The 17,048-nt window shown below is 40.8% G+C and overlaps 1 protein-coding gene across 1 annotated transcript in view; it reads left to right on the forward strand.

The window, feature by feature from the left end:
• The first annotated feature begins 452 nt into the window (after window positions 1-452).
• Window positions 453-17,048, forward strand: part of ITPRID1 (ITPR interacting domain containing 1) — a 31,976-nt gene continuing 15,380 nt past the window's right edge. Inside the window, exons 1-5 of the mRNA XM_054161023.1 lie at window positions 453-484; window positions 1,313-1,399; window positions 2,209-2,411; window positions 6,051-6,640; window positions 8,802-8,856. Coding sequence (XP_054016998.1) covers window positions 453-484; window positions 1,313-1,399; window positions 2,209-2,411; window positions 6,051-6,640; window positions 8,802-8,856 — 967 coding nt within the window. The remainder of the gene's footprint in view (window positions 485-1,312; window positions 1,400-2,208; window positions 2,412-6,050; window positions 6,641-8,801; window positions 8,857-17,048) is intronic.

Consider the following 17,048-nt stretch of genomic DNA (forward strand, 5'->3'; position numbering starts at 1 on the left):
CAAAAGAAAAGAAAAAAGTTGTACCAGCATGTGCTGGAATGAGAATCTAAAAGATTGTAAAAAAAAAAAGAAAGACATTAGAATGTATTTTCATTTGCTCTATGTATGCCTTTGACATATGCAGTAGACAGTGGAACCCAACTCATAGTGCTCAGTTATAAGCAGAAGGAACACAGAGTTTACTGCTGTTGGTTTATGAAATGTAAAGGCACCTATTTTCTCTTATATGCTTCATTTATTTGTGACTGACATACACTGTGAGCTGAGCTTCCCACAGTGCTATAGTTCTGCAGTTTTTCCACCTGGGTTAAAATGTTTTCTTATATAATGCAGTCAGTCTTTTGGTCTGTTCTCTAGTTTGACACATTTCTGTTTTGAAGTGGGGGGTAAAAGTTAAGGAAATAAATTATTATCATTTCCTCTTGTTTGCAGTTCCCTTGTCAGTATCAGAAATGGTACAAATGACTCTGCAAAGCTACAGGAGGTAGGTGTCAGAAACCATAGAGGTCTGTTATAAATGTCTTTTTCTTCTTTTTCTTTTTGACAAAAGAAGGAATTTTATTTCTTTGTCCTTTTTTTTTTTTTCCTTCTCTCAAATTGACATCAAGAGTGTTAATTCAAAAATCTACATATCCTTCTAGTCCTGCTGAGAATGTGAGCTGTTGGATAACCTGTAATGATTTAAAAAAATCATCAGTTCAATATTTCCACTGTATATGAACATCTACTACTGATCTTGATAGGTATATGTAGGCAAAGTTAAGCTTGGGCATAACAAAACTATGTCTTCTTAGCTGCTGAGAATGGTTGTCATGCTGCAGGATACTCTCTTTACAGTGAGCAGGCTCTGAAAGCGGTGATTCTCTGCAGATTAGCAGATACAAAGAAAAGGAGAAGTGAAGCACGGAATTGTTCTCAGGTGCTACTCCCGCTGCTGCAGCTCATTGTGCTTTGTCTCTCCAAAACTTTGTTAAGAGCAATTATATCTTTTGAAGTAGGTGGCTAGAGAAACCGTGCTCCCTAAAGGTTCCCCAAAGATTCACCATCTGTCAAAATTCAGCCATTCTGCCACCTTTATAATTAGCATTTTCTGGTACCTCACACCTACGTTCTCACACCTACTGTAACATACTGTTCTTGAGAACAAGCGTCTTGCCACACTCTCATGCCGGCTCTTCTTCTAAGGCACTGCTATTATGTATCATTATGAACCAAGACAAAATGCAAATGTTTACTCTAGGAAAAAAATCATAATGACATCCCAGAGGAGCACATGAGTAAACACATTTCATTGTTGTTCTTTCCCAACCAGGTCCCTGCAAGAGTTTTCAGAAAGTCCATTTATGTCAAGATGCAAGAGTCTCAGCTCTTCCCACTCACTCAGTGATGCACCCCAGAGGTTAGTTACTTCCATGTATTTCCAGCTGGGAGTACAAAGTATTAACACATCTAGGGATCAACAAACGTGAGTACAAATTTGAATATGCAGTCAAGGTCTTTAATTTGTGAGTGACATGTACTCGTTTATTTTAAATAGATCAAAACAACTTTCTCAGTAAGAAGAGGTATCAGATCTAGGATGCTTTTGTATCAATAAAACCCCCAAACCTACCTGAAGGTACAGTGAACTCTGTATCTGCAGGAAGGTGAAAGGCTGTGAGGTCTGACAGCAGCTGCCTTATCTGCACTGTGTCTAGAGAGAAGGGAGCCTGCAGAGCTGTGAACCTAAATCTTTTATTAATGTTCTTTTTGCTAACCTATCTAGATCCAATGCCACCAAATTATTCTGGGTGAAGAAATGTGTTAAATTCTTAACTGGTGACCAAAAATTAGTCCTTTCACTTAAGCAGCAGTCTCCACAAGAGGGGAGGAAAAGGCAAGAGAATTATTTAACAAAAACAATAGCGTATGGGATAGCTACTGCAAGAGAAAAGTGTCAACGAGACAGTGGTGTAAATAGAATCATGGAATCATAGAATCAACAATGTTGGAAAAGAACTCAAAGATCATCAAGTCCAACCTGTCATCCAAGACCTCATGACTACTAAACCATGGCACCAAGTGCTGCATCCCATCCCCTCTTGAACATCTCCAGGGACGGTGACTCCACCACCTCCCTGAGCAGCCCATTCTAATGGCTATCAACTCTCTCTGTGAAGAACTTTCTCCTCACCTCGAGCCTAAATAATCCTGATGTTTTCACCACAGCATCACCGAATGGCTGTCATTCTGGGAAAAAGATCCAGTGGAGATTCTGCTTGATTTGGGGTTTGGTACAGAAGAACCTGATGTCTGCACTAAAATCCCTCCTCGGTTCCTGAGTGGTGCTTCTGTAGCAAAAGGGATCGATATCCGAGTTTTTTTGGAAGCTCAGAAGCAGCGGATGGATGTTGAGAGGCCACACCTATATGGTAAGGAGAGACATTTTGGCAAAAGAGAAGTTTTAGCCATAAATAGAATAGGGACTGAGAGGATAGGGAAGAAGAGGCTTATGAAAGAAAAAGGGACATGTGTTCAGGAGATCTAAAGGAAGCCTTTGTGACAATGGCACTTCCTAACGTGACTAAAATACAGTACAGCTTTCCTCAGTCATGGACTCTGATTTCTGTGCTGAACCTATCAGCTCATAACATTTTGAAATATAACTGCCGATCCCCTGCAAGGCCTGCCCCACTACTAAAGATTGTTGTTGGTATCACAAAGGCTTCAGAATCATCCTTGCCATACCACCAGCAACACATTAGTATGTATCCTCCATCCTTGGTGATGTAAGCCAAGACAGAGGATTTTGAACCCAGCCACTCCAGATGTGGGTTCTCAATCTCTTTTCCTGTTGTCTGGGAGCAACACTCTTCTCACAGGGAAATGTTAAGAGCAAATGACAAGATCTTAACTTTTCCTGACTAGGGCTGCCAGAGATTGTGCATCAGACACGCAACCCCCTAACCAGAGCTTAACAGTTTCATGGTTCAAAGATGCCCTAAGATACAGCTGAGGATTGTATTTGAAGTGCAAAACAATTGCATAATTTAAAGCATATAGTCTTGATTTTTATTCATTTAGATGGTTTCAGTTCTTCTTTTGTGCGGTTTGCAGTTGAGAAATGAATATGAGGTCCTCACCCTAAAGATATATCTGCATTAAAATAGCATTGTTAATTTGCTGGTATACCACCCATCTGAAAAGTCCATTTTTGACATCATTTCCCCTCATGTCTGCTGCACAGGATAACCAGATGGCTCTTGAAATCTTTTGTTTACTTAAGATGCTCAGTGAAACAGGATCTCACACATAGCCCATGAGTTCCTCTTTAGAATTACACCATGGAAGCAGTATGGATTGAATGAGAATTGAAACAGAAATGTCAGAGCATTACAGAAAATGTGTTTTTTCTCTCTTTTTTTATAGCAAACCCCATGCACACATTTCAATATTTACAGCAAACTGACACATCAAACAGGTTTCTCAGCTCTCACTTTCTTTTTCTCTCTGTAACTCCTCTGAGAGACACATCAGAGATAATCAGTATGAGTAGATGGTAGATGGAGACCTCAGGGAAGAAGGTAGAAAACTATAAGGGAATGAGAGCAGAGAAAGGGCCTCTGAGACGAGGAGGTTGCACAGGAAAGGTAGGCAGGGGTAAGTCAAGGTGTGAATTTAATGATGACTCCTGCAATCATCCTCAATGGGAGGGAGCACCCTTAGTACATATTAATGACTTACCTTACTTCACTGCAGCTCCCCCATACAGATAAGGTTTGAATTTCTGTTTAAGTATGGTGTCCATCAAAGTGTATTATCTTGCTTTTGACAGTTTGGGAGGGGATTTTCACACCATCTGCTTAGGTCTCCTGAGTACATTCCTGGTTTGGGAACATTTAATCAAGAGAGGTGGGATTTATCCTTCAGAGATACTTACCTCTTCTCTTTTCACTGACTGCACATTTCCATATATGTGGTGGTTAACCTGGTTCACCACCCCAAATTTTGGGCACTTAGCTGGAGCACTCTCTTAAGGAGCTTAATCACTGTATCCCCATAACAAGTGAAGACAGACAGGCAACTCCTGAAGGTGATCATTCAGCCACCACTTAAAACACCTCTCAGACAAAGTCACTCTGTCTCAGTGACTGTTTCCTGCTGTCCTATTACTAGACATACTTCATGTAGATAACTGTAGCACCCTATGTAATACCAAATTTAAGGAAGCAGAACAAAACAATTGATCATGAATTCATGATCAATTGGAAAAGATTGCAATTGCCTTACAATAGATAGAGATTCTATTGAAGATTCATTAATCTTGTTCACAGTATGGCCATTTGCCAGTTCAGATTAAGTTTCTTGCAAAAATTAGTCTACCTTTATGTGCTTTAGTATCTCACCTGTGCTACAGTTTTAGACTCTTTTGCTGCAGGTACTAAAGTGATCTTATCACCTCCTGCCTATTTGAGTCATGATCCTTGGGGAGCACACCTAGAAACTGAAGTGACTGCTTGCCTGGAGAGAGAGAGTCCATGAAGAAAAGCTGTCCCTAACATAATTTCTTCATGACCTTTGTATTCAATTCATTTCACATGAGTGAGGGGGTTTTTTTTATGTTATTCATTTATTTCTCTTGCTATTGGTGTATTAGGTGTCCCAAGCTTTTTGAATTAATTCACAACAGCTAAGCAGTGTGTAAAACCTATTTAAAATTGCAGCAAGTTTGGTTCTGGTTCAAATCAGAAGGACTGGACTGCTCTGCTGCTGTCAGTCAAAGGAGATTAGCGCTTGGCATTTTTATGGCTTGATGTAGTGGGAGCCAGATGAAATTCTGAGGATAAAATGTACTTTACATGGAGAGCACGTGGTAGCAAAATGGATGTACAAGATAAAAAATTATTTCTGACATCTCTGATATCCCAAACATACATGAGTGAAGAACATGTAACACTGTGTGGTGTGTGTACTGATAGACCAGATAGCTCCTTTAAACAGCATCAGGTGAAACCTTTAGGTAGGTCTTTAAAAGTGGCAGCTATGGCAACATTTTATTTCAGTAAATCAGGCAATGTCTGGAGCAAAGGGAAAAAAAAGAGTGTTCTTGAGATCCAGTAGCTATCAGGAATTGTATGTCAAAGTACTGGTCCCCCATGCAAAGCACAAACTCGGATCCATGTTAAATATCCTCTTGTTGTGTAATTGCCAGTGAAGCAGCATTACCAACAGCCTGCATGCAGACTGCGTGCAGGGAATTTGGCAGACAAATGGCAGCCAAGAAAGTTAGCATTTTGCCATCTTCTGTCCTCAATGAATCTCTCAAGGTAAGAGGAGTCCTGTTGACATGCTCATTGCCTCAGGATAGGTACAGACACAACGTGCAAGCAAACATGTTGTGTTTCTTTGTATAAATAACTTCATAGTGTTGTAGTGATGGAAATCCCCAGAATCCCTTAGAGAAAACATTATTTGCTTCTCTTTAGTTGTTATGCCACAGAAAAAAATGATCCAGAAATTACAGGAGATTAGTACAATGGAAAAAAGTCTGGGAGCTTTTATATGATATCAGCTATGAGTTTCTAGGGGATCAGTATTCTGTTTTGTGCCACTATGAAATAGTGAGCGTAGCTTCTGTGGTCATTTTTTTATCAGTTAATGGCTGAATGCATTTTGCATTTATCCTGGACAGCTGCCATCTGTAAAAAATTGAGATCAGAGTTTTAATAACTTCATTCACATGAATTTTAATAAGTGCTCAAAAATTGCATCCAAGTCTGGCCCAGCCAACCTGTGAATTTCAGGCTGGATTCTGTAACCTTTCTTACACAGAGCAGTATTCAGCTGCACTTGACCTGACAAATTCAGCATTGCATAAGTGTTTGTCTAGTATAAAGAACTATTCAGTGATCTGGCCTGAATGGGTCCTCTGGAATGATATGGGAAAACTTAGGCACTTCTGAATTAGTTGCTTAGTGTGCTTCTTGACAATGACAAAAATCCTTGTGCCTGATTATTTCAAGTTATATGTTTTATTAACCATGCTGCCTTCCATTCTTGCCAAATGTAAGAACGTTTTCAACAACTGGAAGTACTTGACCATGTAACCAGTGCCCTTTCATCTTTGCTGACCAATGTCAACACCCAACAGACCAAAGCACAGGACACTGACAAGGATAAAAGCAGTCTCCTGGATGCTGCAAAGAGCAGACTTGCAGTAACACAAGCGAAGCGAAGGATTGGTCAGCTCCTGAAGAGGGCTTCTCAGCAGACAATGCTGCTGAAACAGGACTTGCTGGCACCTGAGGAAATAAACTTGTGTGGCAGGAAAGAGCAACCGTATCCTTGTGCAGATATTGCTGAGAGGGGAGCAGTCCAGGCAGGTTTTTCTGCACATATTACGTTGGACTGTCTCTCTCAGGAGCAAACCCTCAGAAAGATAGGTGCCTCGGCATGTCCTGCATCCCAGCATCCACCGACTCCACTGGGGAAAGCCTGGAATTCATCACTCCTAGCTGCAAATGAGCCTCTCCTTTCTCCTGTGTGTGAGGTGCCTGCCAAAGACAGACCAAGAAAAGAGACACCTTTGCTTGTGACCCACACACTCAAAAATGCGGTTGGTCTAAATTGCAAGCTGCCAAACTCATTTGAAATGGAAGAGGTGAGGTGATTTTTTTGTGTATTGTGCTATCAATATATGTCTCCACCCATACACCCATCCTTGTGGTATGAATTTGGATTCTTTTTTTCAGGGTGGAAGCTAGAGTAAATTATTTCAACAAACACCACACTGCAGCATTATGGGGAAAACCAGTAGGATTTACACTACTCATTGGAGTTTTGATTATTTTAAATTGTCTTTGTGTTAGGATACTGTCAAAGAAATTGGCACTGAAGTTACTGAGGTAGAGTTCATTCAATCAGTACGATAGTGTAAGATGCCAATGTGTTTTATGCAGTGCTAGATTGTGGATTTTTTTTTTATAGAAGGAAGTTGCAGGAATACTATTGCATATGGTAAAGGTTATTTTTTTCATATCCAGTCATTAACCAGGGTTGAGGCTTTTTTTTTTTTACCGCTGTCTTCTCCTTTTCCATGATCATTTTCTGGTGTGTTCTTTCAGAAAGTTGCATCATAAAATTAACCTTGGTTTTATAGCAGCATTTGAAATATTTTATAGCTCTGTAAGCTGAGCATCCCCAAACCAGAATAACTCAGAACGGTAGCTTGTTCTCATATCCATTCTGTGAAGTCCATGATACTCAGTGCTCTGTACATTTTAGCAGCAGTGGATTGTCAGTGGGGGCTCAACATGAAATAGCAGAGACACTAATACTTGCCAGTCACTTTCTTACATCTAGAATTGTTTTGTGAGCAGCAGTCTTGCTGGCCATACTACTACAGAAAAGGGGCTATGGTAGAGTGCTCTCCAATCATACAGACTACTGGGATCCATCAAGAACGAGGAAAACAAAGGAGTCCAAAAATTAGGTTCCATTGTAGGAATCAAAGAAAGGAGAAATGAGATGGTTGGCAGTTCTCTGAAAACATATGTGGAACAGAAAGGAGCAGAAAATAGCAAGTGAGTGGAAAAGATGGGAAGCTTATAAAAGTTTTCCAGTTTTTAAAGCATTGGTAAAGTCTAGATGACATTCATTTCAGGGAAAGGACATTTGTTGTTTCAAGTTCCAAATGTGTATTTTTTTGTGAAAGGTTTTGTGCAGCCCTCATGTCAGCAGAGCTGATTCAGGAATAATAGAAGTTAGAACTGTAGAATCATTACAGTTGGAAAAGACCTCTAAGATCAAGTCCAGTTGTTACCCAGCACCACCATGCCCACTAAATGTAGGAAAGAGGGTGTCTTTTGGAGATCTTTAGCACAGCAAATTTATAGTCCTAAAGCAGCCCGTGCCATTGCAAAGCACTTAGCATGCTGGACTTAGGACTCTGACTAGAGGCTCACACAAAAGTGAGGACCCTGACAGAGCAGTAAATGCAAGATGATCTAAAACTCAATAGTTTAGTGTCTATGATAATTTGGTGAATGCTGTGTGTTCAGATTAGATGGGGTATTCTCTACCATATCATTAAGATGGTAAGAACCAGATAGTGGCTGAAACCATTATGCCACCTAAATTGTTAATCTGGCAGTGGCCAGGACCAGACGTATAGGGACAATATAGAAGGCACGTATGGAGTAACCCTCTTGTATCATTCTAGGCTTTGAGAATGAGTCAGAGATGTCTCAAACTACAGACTGCATGGAGGACACACCCAACATGCACGTCCATGTGTTACTTGTGTCTGATATACCCCCTTCTCTATTAAGCTGTATCCTGAAGGAGTTTATGCAGCACCATGACATGATGCTTGATGATCCACTTGATACTATGAAAAAGTCAAATGAGTCTTTATTCCTAGAGGAAAAAATCTGACCTTACACACACTCTTTGGCAAGAATTTGCCTCCATATGGTTACATTTCCTGGGGCTTCTTCTAAGTCATATTTTCTTTCCTAGGGACATTTCTTTGAGGCTGTCCAAACAAGACTGTTAGTATATTTAAATGTTAGGAATTTTCATGTATTGATTACTTTGAGCAAGGCTTGGAAAGGTTCTGAGACTAGATCCTTTATGACAAGAACAAATATTTTAAAGGGGAGACAGCCAAAAAGGAACTGTCTTAAAGATAATATGTTTTCACTTTGAAATGTCCAGATTTTTTTTGCTTGTTTATTTTTACACTTAACCACCCTTATAATAAGTTATACACTCATAATCAAATCATTACGATCACTAAGAATTTTTCCTCCTCTCTTCAGATTCAGAGTTTTGAGGATGAAACTTTAACTGGAAATGCTACTGACATCACTTCAGGTGAGTGCTAAGAAAAAGATAATTTGGCCACTTTTGTGTTTCTAGGTAGCTGCTTCTAAAGCTTATCCTAATGATACGTCTTCCCTTTCTGCTCCAATCACCTCTGGCATTTGGAAGCTTTACTCTAGATATGGCAATCTAGATGACATGAATTGCTGAATCACAGGACTGTGAAACACATTCATTTTGTCAGGTAGACATCACTGTACATGAAAAGGGTTCCTCACGTACATAGCTCTGAGTGTGCGGGGTCCCTGTCTGATGCTTTAGGCAGACCTCTCTACACTTCCAAATGACTTCAGAGCTAAGGTCCTGCTCAGCAAATTATTTGCCAGACTCAGAACACCTCTTATCCACCAACTCTCAAATCCTTAGTAGATAAGTCAATCAGGAGGCTGGAGTTAGTAGCTCTGCAGCCACTCTGTACCAGACTCAACCAGGACAGCACAACCAAGACATTCTGGTGGCAGCATGGCCTCCATGCCATCATCTGAGTCTCACGTATCACATAGAGTATCACCACATAAGCAGACGTAGCATTGAATTGTGTTAGAAAGTAAGTTATTTGAGGAGTCTATAAAAGGATTAAGAGCAAAGCTGTTAGACCAGATGTTATGCTGCCATTTGGGGCAATCTGAGTTTGGATCTGGAGAAATGTTTGCTGTCAGGGATGGCTGTACTGGGAAAATGGCTGGTCAGCCTCCAGAGCAGAAGGTGCTTGGCCTTGCTCTCTAGGGAATCCTTGCTAATCAGTGCTTAAAGCAGGACTGGCAGTTGGTTTATTTTTCAAATGGGACAGAAATTTAATGTGAAAGCACTAATAAGTAACAAGAATCAGGCAGCAATTACAGAATCACAGAATGATAGGAGTTGGAAGGGACCTCTGGACCTCTAGTCCGATTGTACTGCCAGAGCAGGTTCACCTAGAGCAGGTTTCAACTGACAAAAGGGGAATTTTGGCAAGCCCTCACCTTTTGAGGGTAATATATCAGTTTTGGGGAGCCAACACAAATAATTAAGCAACCCAAGTTCACATACAAGTATAAAAAAAATAATTCAGATATCTACTAGTGTTGGTCATGCATGGATGCCATTATCTAGAGTGACAGCTGGGTCATGAGCCTGTTGAAGGTTCTGGCCTAAGTCCCATTTAATTCTTTGAGGCCAGTGTTTCCATCAAAGTGTTTGAGATTTTTCTTGGTAAATGTCAGAGCTGAGTAAGATGGTAGAGTAAAATATGAATTCCTCAGTTCCAGAAGGTTTATTTTTGTTTTCAAATGATCTGCAAGCATACATTTTCTTTTTTGCTGGGGTCTTTTTAAACTGTGTAATACCTTATGGCATTCAACTGTTCTTGCCATGTCTAGCAGGCTTGTATGTGTCCAATCTGCCAACGTGTAGCTCCAGCAACTGTGGGGGCTTCATATCAGGTCCTTGTTGCTATTCAGAGTGTATGATTTGTCACCTGAGTTACAGGAAGCTGCTTTGAATGATTATTTTTTCTGATGAATGTCTTGATCTTCATGAACAAAGGACCCACCCCCATACCAATAGTCTTGCTCTAGTCCTGGGGACTAGAGCAGTGAAAAACACCATTTGGACAAACATTCAGTGAGAAATTAAAAAAAAAAAAAAAAAAAAAAAGATAATGTGGACATAGCTCAGTGAGGAAAAAATACAAACATAATGACAGACCCCCAAATGTTTGTTTTTTTTTCCTTTCTTTGTCCATCTCTTTAAAAAAATGACTGTGCTATTTAATGATGAAAGGTGTTAGTTAAAGGATTTAGCAGATTCTAAAAGGTGTAAGTCATAAGGTGAGCAGAAATAAATAACTATATGCCCTGAACACCCTTTTAAAACACAGGAACAAGTATCTGTTTAGTAGTAGTTTCATGACAGAAAATGCAGAAAAGTAATGATTTGCTTTTAACTCTGGCAAGACCATCATCCACTTAAGTGATCAATAAAAATCATACAAGTAAACTGAACTCATGTAAGATTTATGCCTTTGGTTCCCTTTGCAGAACCATAATACTACTTTAGAGCTTTTTGTTTCAAATTGACATGTCTCCCTCTATCTTTCTCTGTTCTTTTAGCACCACTGATTCTTGGCCTAAACTTAAAATGGAGATGTCTAGCTTTTTTTCACATTCTTTCTCTTTTTCCCCACTGTTTTTGACTGACCTACCCCTCCATAGACATTGGAGTATTATTGTGATTTCAACTTACTGTGCATCATGGAAACAGTCTAAAAATTGCCATTTCTGAACATAATATTGTTAGCAGTGAATAATGCCTATCACTTAAGAAGGTTCCTACCAAATTCAGCAGAATGTGGCTCAGACCCATAACCAGGGGTCCTCAAAATAGGAGCAAGTGGGAAACAGAGGGAAGCCAGGAGCCTACACAATGAAGGCTCAGCTCCCAGAAGAGCATGCCTGAAATCAGACTTGGCTTCCAAGTTCCCTGGGGCACAGGCTGCCTATCTTTCAAAGTTCATGCAGTGCCTGATACCACAAGTGTCCTCTCTCATTTGGTTGTGGGCTCTGTTGGAAGGGGTATGAGTGATGATGATGTGAGAGCCTGACATGACCCCGCTGAAATGGGAGCTCACCTGAGTGGGAAAGTGCGAGGTGCTCACTATGAGAAGAAATAGAGATAGATAGGAGCAGAGTGCTTTGCCTAGATGGAGCATATTAGAGCTAGGTGACTTATGGAAGTACTTGTCCCTGTAGTATTGTCCCTTGGCTCTGTAGCCTGGCCTCAATTTTAGTCCAATTGCTTAATTTTCTACACTCCCCATGAAAGCCAATTCCCTGGCTGCTGTGTGTCTTCTTTATATTTCTCCATAATGTAGATTCTGGCTGTTTAACTGCAGTAGGCTTTATGATAAGGCTTTTTTTCCCTCTCTCTTGGCAGAATCCTGAGACTTAATTTTAAAAGACACTCAAACCCCCAAACATCCCTGAATGACTTACAGGGAAAGCAGAGTGTTTTCTAACTCTGTTTTAAAAAATATTACAATCTTTTTTATTAGGCAATTTTATCATTGTTATAAATAAGTAATTGTACTGGGGAGAAGGGATAATCCTTATTTAATTAAATTCATCTATACTCCCAGGTTGGCAGCAACCAGACATATGTGAGACTAATACCCACAGCCTGCCTGTATGCATGTGCAATTAAAAATTCACTCTACAGTAGCACTGGCAGTTTAGTGTTGCTTTTGGCATTTACAAATTCTTTTATTTTGTGACTTTTTTTTTACCATACACATATGCTGGAGCAGATGTTGCTTATTTGTTGTTTATTCAAATCTGTAGGCTCTGGCAGCTAACTCCATTGTTCTGTAATGAAGCTTTATTCACTGTCCTGTATTAGGACCCAGCAAATGCATGACAGGCAGAGTTAGCTCTCAGCAGGAACTACAGTTATTGTCCTTACTTATTGGCTGTTTATATTCTAAAGCTCACAGTTGAGAAAGCTGGCTGGGCAGAGTAAGGGGCTGGGGATGCTGTGTGCAGAGGAAAATTACTTGACTCCAGTCACTGTATCTTTGCCCTGATGAGGTGCAGGCTTGCATGTAAACTCATCTGTTGCAGGGATTTCACATTCAGCACTTGAAAAATAGAGCTGTTCTTCCCTTCCACCCCCTCTTCCACCTTGTTCTCCCCCCCCACCCCTGCTGCTCTTCCCTTTTTCAATTAGCCTTTGCAAAGCTCTGGGTTTAACTAAAGGATGTTTCAATGTTGCTCACCCCCGTTAACTCAGCACGTGCTTGAAAATTCATTAGCAGTAACATCTATTAGAGAAGTTGGTGTTGTTTTGGTAGGTGTTGTAGCCAACCATTCCCCCTTACTCCTTATTTACTTTCCTGTCCCTCTGGAGGGCAACCACCCACCCAAAAGGCAGGAATTCCCACACGGTATTGACCCAAGCAGACACATTGCTCCTGGGCACTCAAGTGCCAACAGAAAGGCATTAGCCTGCTGGAAAAGCCCTCAGTAGCCCAAGAGGCAATCAATCAGGGAAGTAACCATCTCCATCTGGCTCACTGTGACATGGTAGCTCACTACCAAAGCACTTGTGATTCATCTTGTCCCAATGAGTGGTGCCAGGGACTGCAAACACCCAGTTTTTGTGGCAGCTGGGAACGTCCTAGCTTCCCCACACGCTGAGCTAACACATTAGCTCCTGTGACTTATCAAGTAGCAATTCTTTCAATTATCACACCTTCACTCCTCCTACTCACCAACTCCTCTGATGGTTTGGCACCATGGGAATATTCACAGAATGCAATTGGTATTTCTTTTACTTGACTGAGTGCCAAGAACGTGAATTCTGTTTATTATCCATTATCCATTGTAACGTCTGCCTGCAATTGAAGGAGCAATGTCTTCAGAAGTGCAAGAAGAAAAGACACTTATAATTCCTGTGGTTCCAAGAGTACAGGATTTTCTCTCTATAGATTCAGTATTAAGAAGTGGTATCTATTAAATATTTTATTTCAGTACTGTGTATTTAACACCATTATTCTTTATGTATAACATAGCATACTTAAAAACTAAAGTACAGATTAAAGGGAAGGGAAAGGCTAAAGAGGGCCAAAAGGAAGATTTGCTAAAGGTACAGACAAAATCAGGACCTGAACTTAAAAATATCCTAGAGCTACTCTTGTGTTGATACTACCTGACATTTATGTTAAACTTTGCCATTGGTTGTCACATACAGTTCTCCTTTCATAAACCAAGATGCATCATAGATCCATAATAGATCCCAGTTTTATCTTCTACATGTGACCTGGTACAAAGGAGACTTCCACCTCCTCCAGCTGATTTGGGTTGCCTTCATGTGTTTTATGATGTTGCAGCCCATCTTTCCCATCTTTTGTAAAGGCCTCCTTTCCCATTTCTTACATAAGGGATCTGTAAGTGAAAGTAAGAGGAAGTTGTAATATTTCAATGCATTTTGTAACCTGAAGAAGTCTGTAGTGAAAATCTTGTGGTCCCAGAAACAAGCAGAGACTGAGAGAAAAGAGCAAAGTGAAAAGTAAAGCATTGTGAAATGATGAATCTTCAAACCTTCCTGCATCTTTTTCCTTCCAGAGACAGGGAAAAGTTGGTTGATTCTCTCACAGAAGTTGTCCTAGAAAGATAATATACTTCTGCAACTCTTGAGAGTACTGTGGCTGGTTTACTTTGCCACAGTCCTCCTTGATATATTTCACATACATACATGTGTCTAAGTTCAGCAACAGATACAAAAGCGGAGACCGAGGAGGTGGTGATGCCATGTTCATCAGTATAGAAACTAGATGAGCAGCAAAGGGAAAAAGTCTGACCAATTTTTGAAATGGCTTCTGAGAGGTCATGCCATCTGCTAATGAACACACTGCCTAAAGTCCTTGGATCTAAGCAGCTATTCCAAGAGCTTTGCAGGATTGCACCGAGTACATTCCTAAAAGTCATTTCTCATTGATAACATTTCATTGCATGTTTCTGTCACATTTTAGGTTCTACTGCAGTAGACTGATTCATCCTAGTAGGAAAAGTTACACACACCCCCTGCATACTTAAGGCATATGGTCCAGTGGAAGCTACAAAATCTGATGTTGTTGAAATCTTAGGGAGTGGGGAAGTAGTAAAATACCTTGAGAATCCAGGAGAAGAACCAAATACTTAAGAATTCGTTGGTTTAGATTAACAGTGGTAGCCTTTTAAACAAAAAAAAAACCACTCTGAAATGAAATCTAGTTGTGCTAAAATTGTGCTGAGAACTTGAAAAGTCTTTTCTAGTATTTCCTTGTCTGCCTGTTCTTCCCATGCCCTCAACAGAGCATCCAAGACTTGCCTGTGCAGTCACGGACCCCCATGTTGCTCTACTGATTGTTCCAGTTGGCAGCCTGACCCTTTGAACCTTGCTGCAAAATTCAAAACACCAGCCTCATGTCCATCTCAGGCTGGGAGGAAGCTTTGTGAGAACACAGATGCTTTTTTTCATGACATTGCATTGCTTTGACATGGCTGCTGTTAGGGGATTGATTCACCACATTGTTAGTGAGACCCATGAGGTTATCCTAGGTGTATTTTTATGTTCTAGAGAACTCTGATTTCTTCATGGATGAGAAACATGATTCTTATTTCACAGATCTTCTACATACATAAACAAAACAAACAAACATAAAAAAGAACTAAAAAGTATCTCTACCTTTAATTTGATGCAGAGGTGAACATAGTGATCAAGGATGAGGAAAAGAATGAGGTATTCACCATCTTTTTTGCTTCAGTTTAGGTTGGATATTAGAAGAAACTTCACCGAAAGGGTTCTCAAACACTGGAATAGGCTCCCCAGGGAGATGGTTGAATCTCCATCCCTGGAGGTATTTAAAAGACACCACCACAGAGATGTGGTGCTGAGAGACATAATTTAACACCACACTTGGTAGGGTTAGATAACAGACTCAATGGCCTTACAGATCTTTTCCAACCAAAACAATTCTATGATTCTATACTTGTCAACTACTGACCAATACTTAGCATTTCTTCTTGGGAAAATTTCTCTGACAAAGAGAGGCAAGTTTACTAAGCCTGACACACAGTTTAATGGCTATTACCATGGAAATAAAGCTAGCTGTTGATCTCTACAAAGGAACACCCTAAACCCAGATACCTGTTCTGGCCTCCCAATTGCATTGGGCACTGCTGATAGGGTGGAAGCTTCAGGGCCCAGCAAGAACATAGGGGTTTTTTCATTTATTTTTCTCAGAGATCTCTGAAAGCATTGCTGGAAGCCATCCTCCCTTTTGTAAGGTGCTCTCTGTTGCAGAGAGCCCTATGAGGCTCCCTGTGATTGCCTGGTTTTTATTCATTATCTCTGTGCAGCTGCTACTGGGAGAAGTTGTGATGTAATGTGATCTACAGTGTAGGCTGATGACATTCAGCTCTACCTCTCATTTTCATCAGAAGCAGACACAACCATCACCCGTCTCTCCCGACATTTGGCAGCAGCACGAATCTGAATTAATGACAGTTGGCTGAAGCTCAGTTGAAATAAGATGGAAGTGATACTGACTCTCAAGGAAAAGTAGGAGGAGGACCTGGCAAAGTTTGAAGCTGTTTCATCAGCTGAGGGAAGATAAAAGACCATTGTCAAAGTGACTGCAATTTCAGGTTTTGACTAGATTCATCACTACTCCTAACCTCCCAGACTGCAGAAGCATCATTTATCACAGAGAACTGCCTACAGTGTTCTCTCTTTTCCTGTCAAATTCAGCTCTTAGATCACTCATTTATCCTTTTACCATTTCTAGGGCAGTGTGTTCTTGTGTAGGACAGGCAGGAGACGAGGGGAAGCTCTGCCTGGCAGGGAAGGCAGCCGCCTGGCTCCCGAGCATGGCACTTCGCAGGGGTGTGTTTGCCGCTCTCAGCAGCAGTGTGGGAGATTCACGATGTTGCTCTCTGTTGCCAAACCTGATGTGACCTCTCTCCCCAGCTACTTTAAATGCTTTCTATTGCTCCACCCAACCTATTAAAGCAGGTTTCTAGAGTTTTAGAGCAAATTGTATTTGGGATATTCTTGCAACATGATCTAGATCTTTAGCAGGGGGTTGGACTAAGTAATGTCTGGAGGTCCCTTCCAACCCCTACCATTCTGTGATTCTGTGAAAGGGGACAAAGATGGAAATTTCTGGATGGTGAACCTCTGACACTAATGCCCACAGATGTCAGTTCTGAACCGCTTTAGTGAGGTAGGGAGTGGTTTACTAGTGCAGGAAATTACATCCTTTCAGTGACATACAAGGTAGAGAGCAAGTTTCTTCTGCCTATATTCATCTCTAACCATAGAATCATAGAATCGTTTCAGTTGATTTGGGTAAGGAGGAGAGGAAAGCAACATTACCCCCCCCAAAAATAATAATAGAACTGGTTTGATTTTTCTTTAATGTGAGCAGCTTTGCAGACTATTACCAGCTAATTCAGTTCTTCTCCAAAGCTTCCTTCTACACACCAGCTCAGGACAACCTGTAATGTAAGAGAGTGAGGAGGGAGCCAACCCACCCACAAGCCCCCCCACCCGCCCCAGGCATTTCACAGGGAAGTATATTTATACCTGCTGTCGTGGTGCTGACTGGAATGTGCAGCAGATGTACTGAAGCTCGTTTTAAACCAGTAAATATGTGCACCAGCTTT

This window comes from Dryobates pubescens, chromosome 4 (genome assembly GCF_014839835.1).
Source record: "Dryobates pubescens isolate bDryPub1 chromosome 4, bDryPub1.pri, whole genome shotgun sequence".
Classification (NCBI taxonomy): domain Eukaryota; kingdom Metazoa; phylum Chordata; class Aves; order Piciformes; family Picidae; genus Dryobates; species Dryobates pubescens.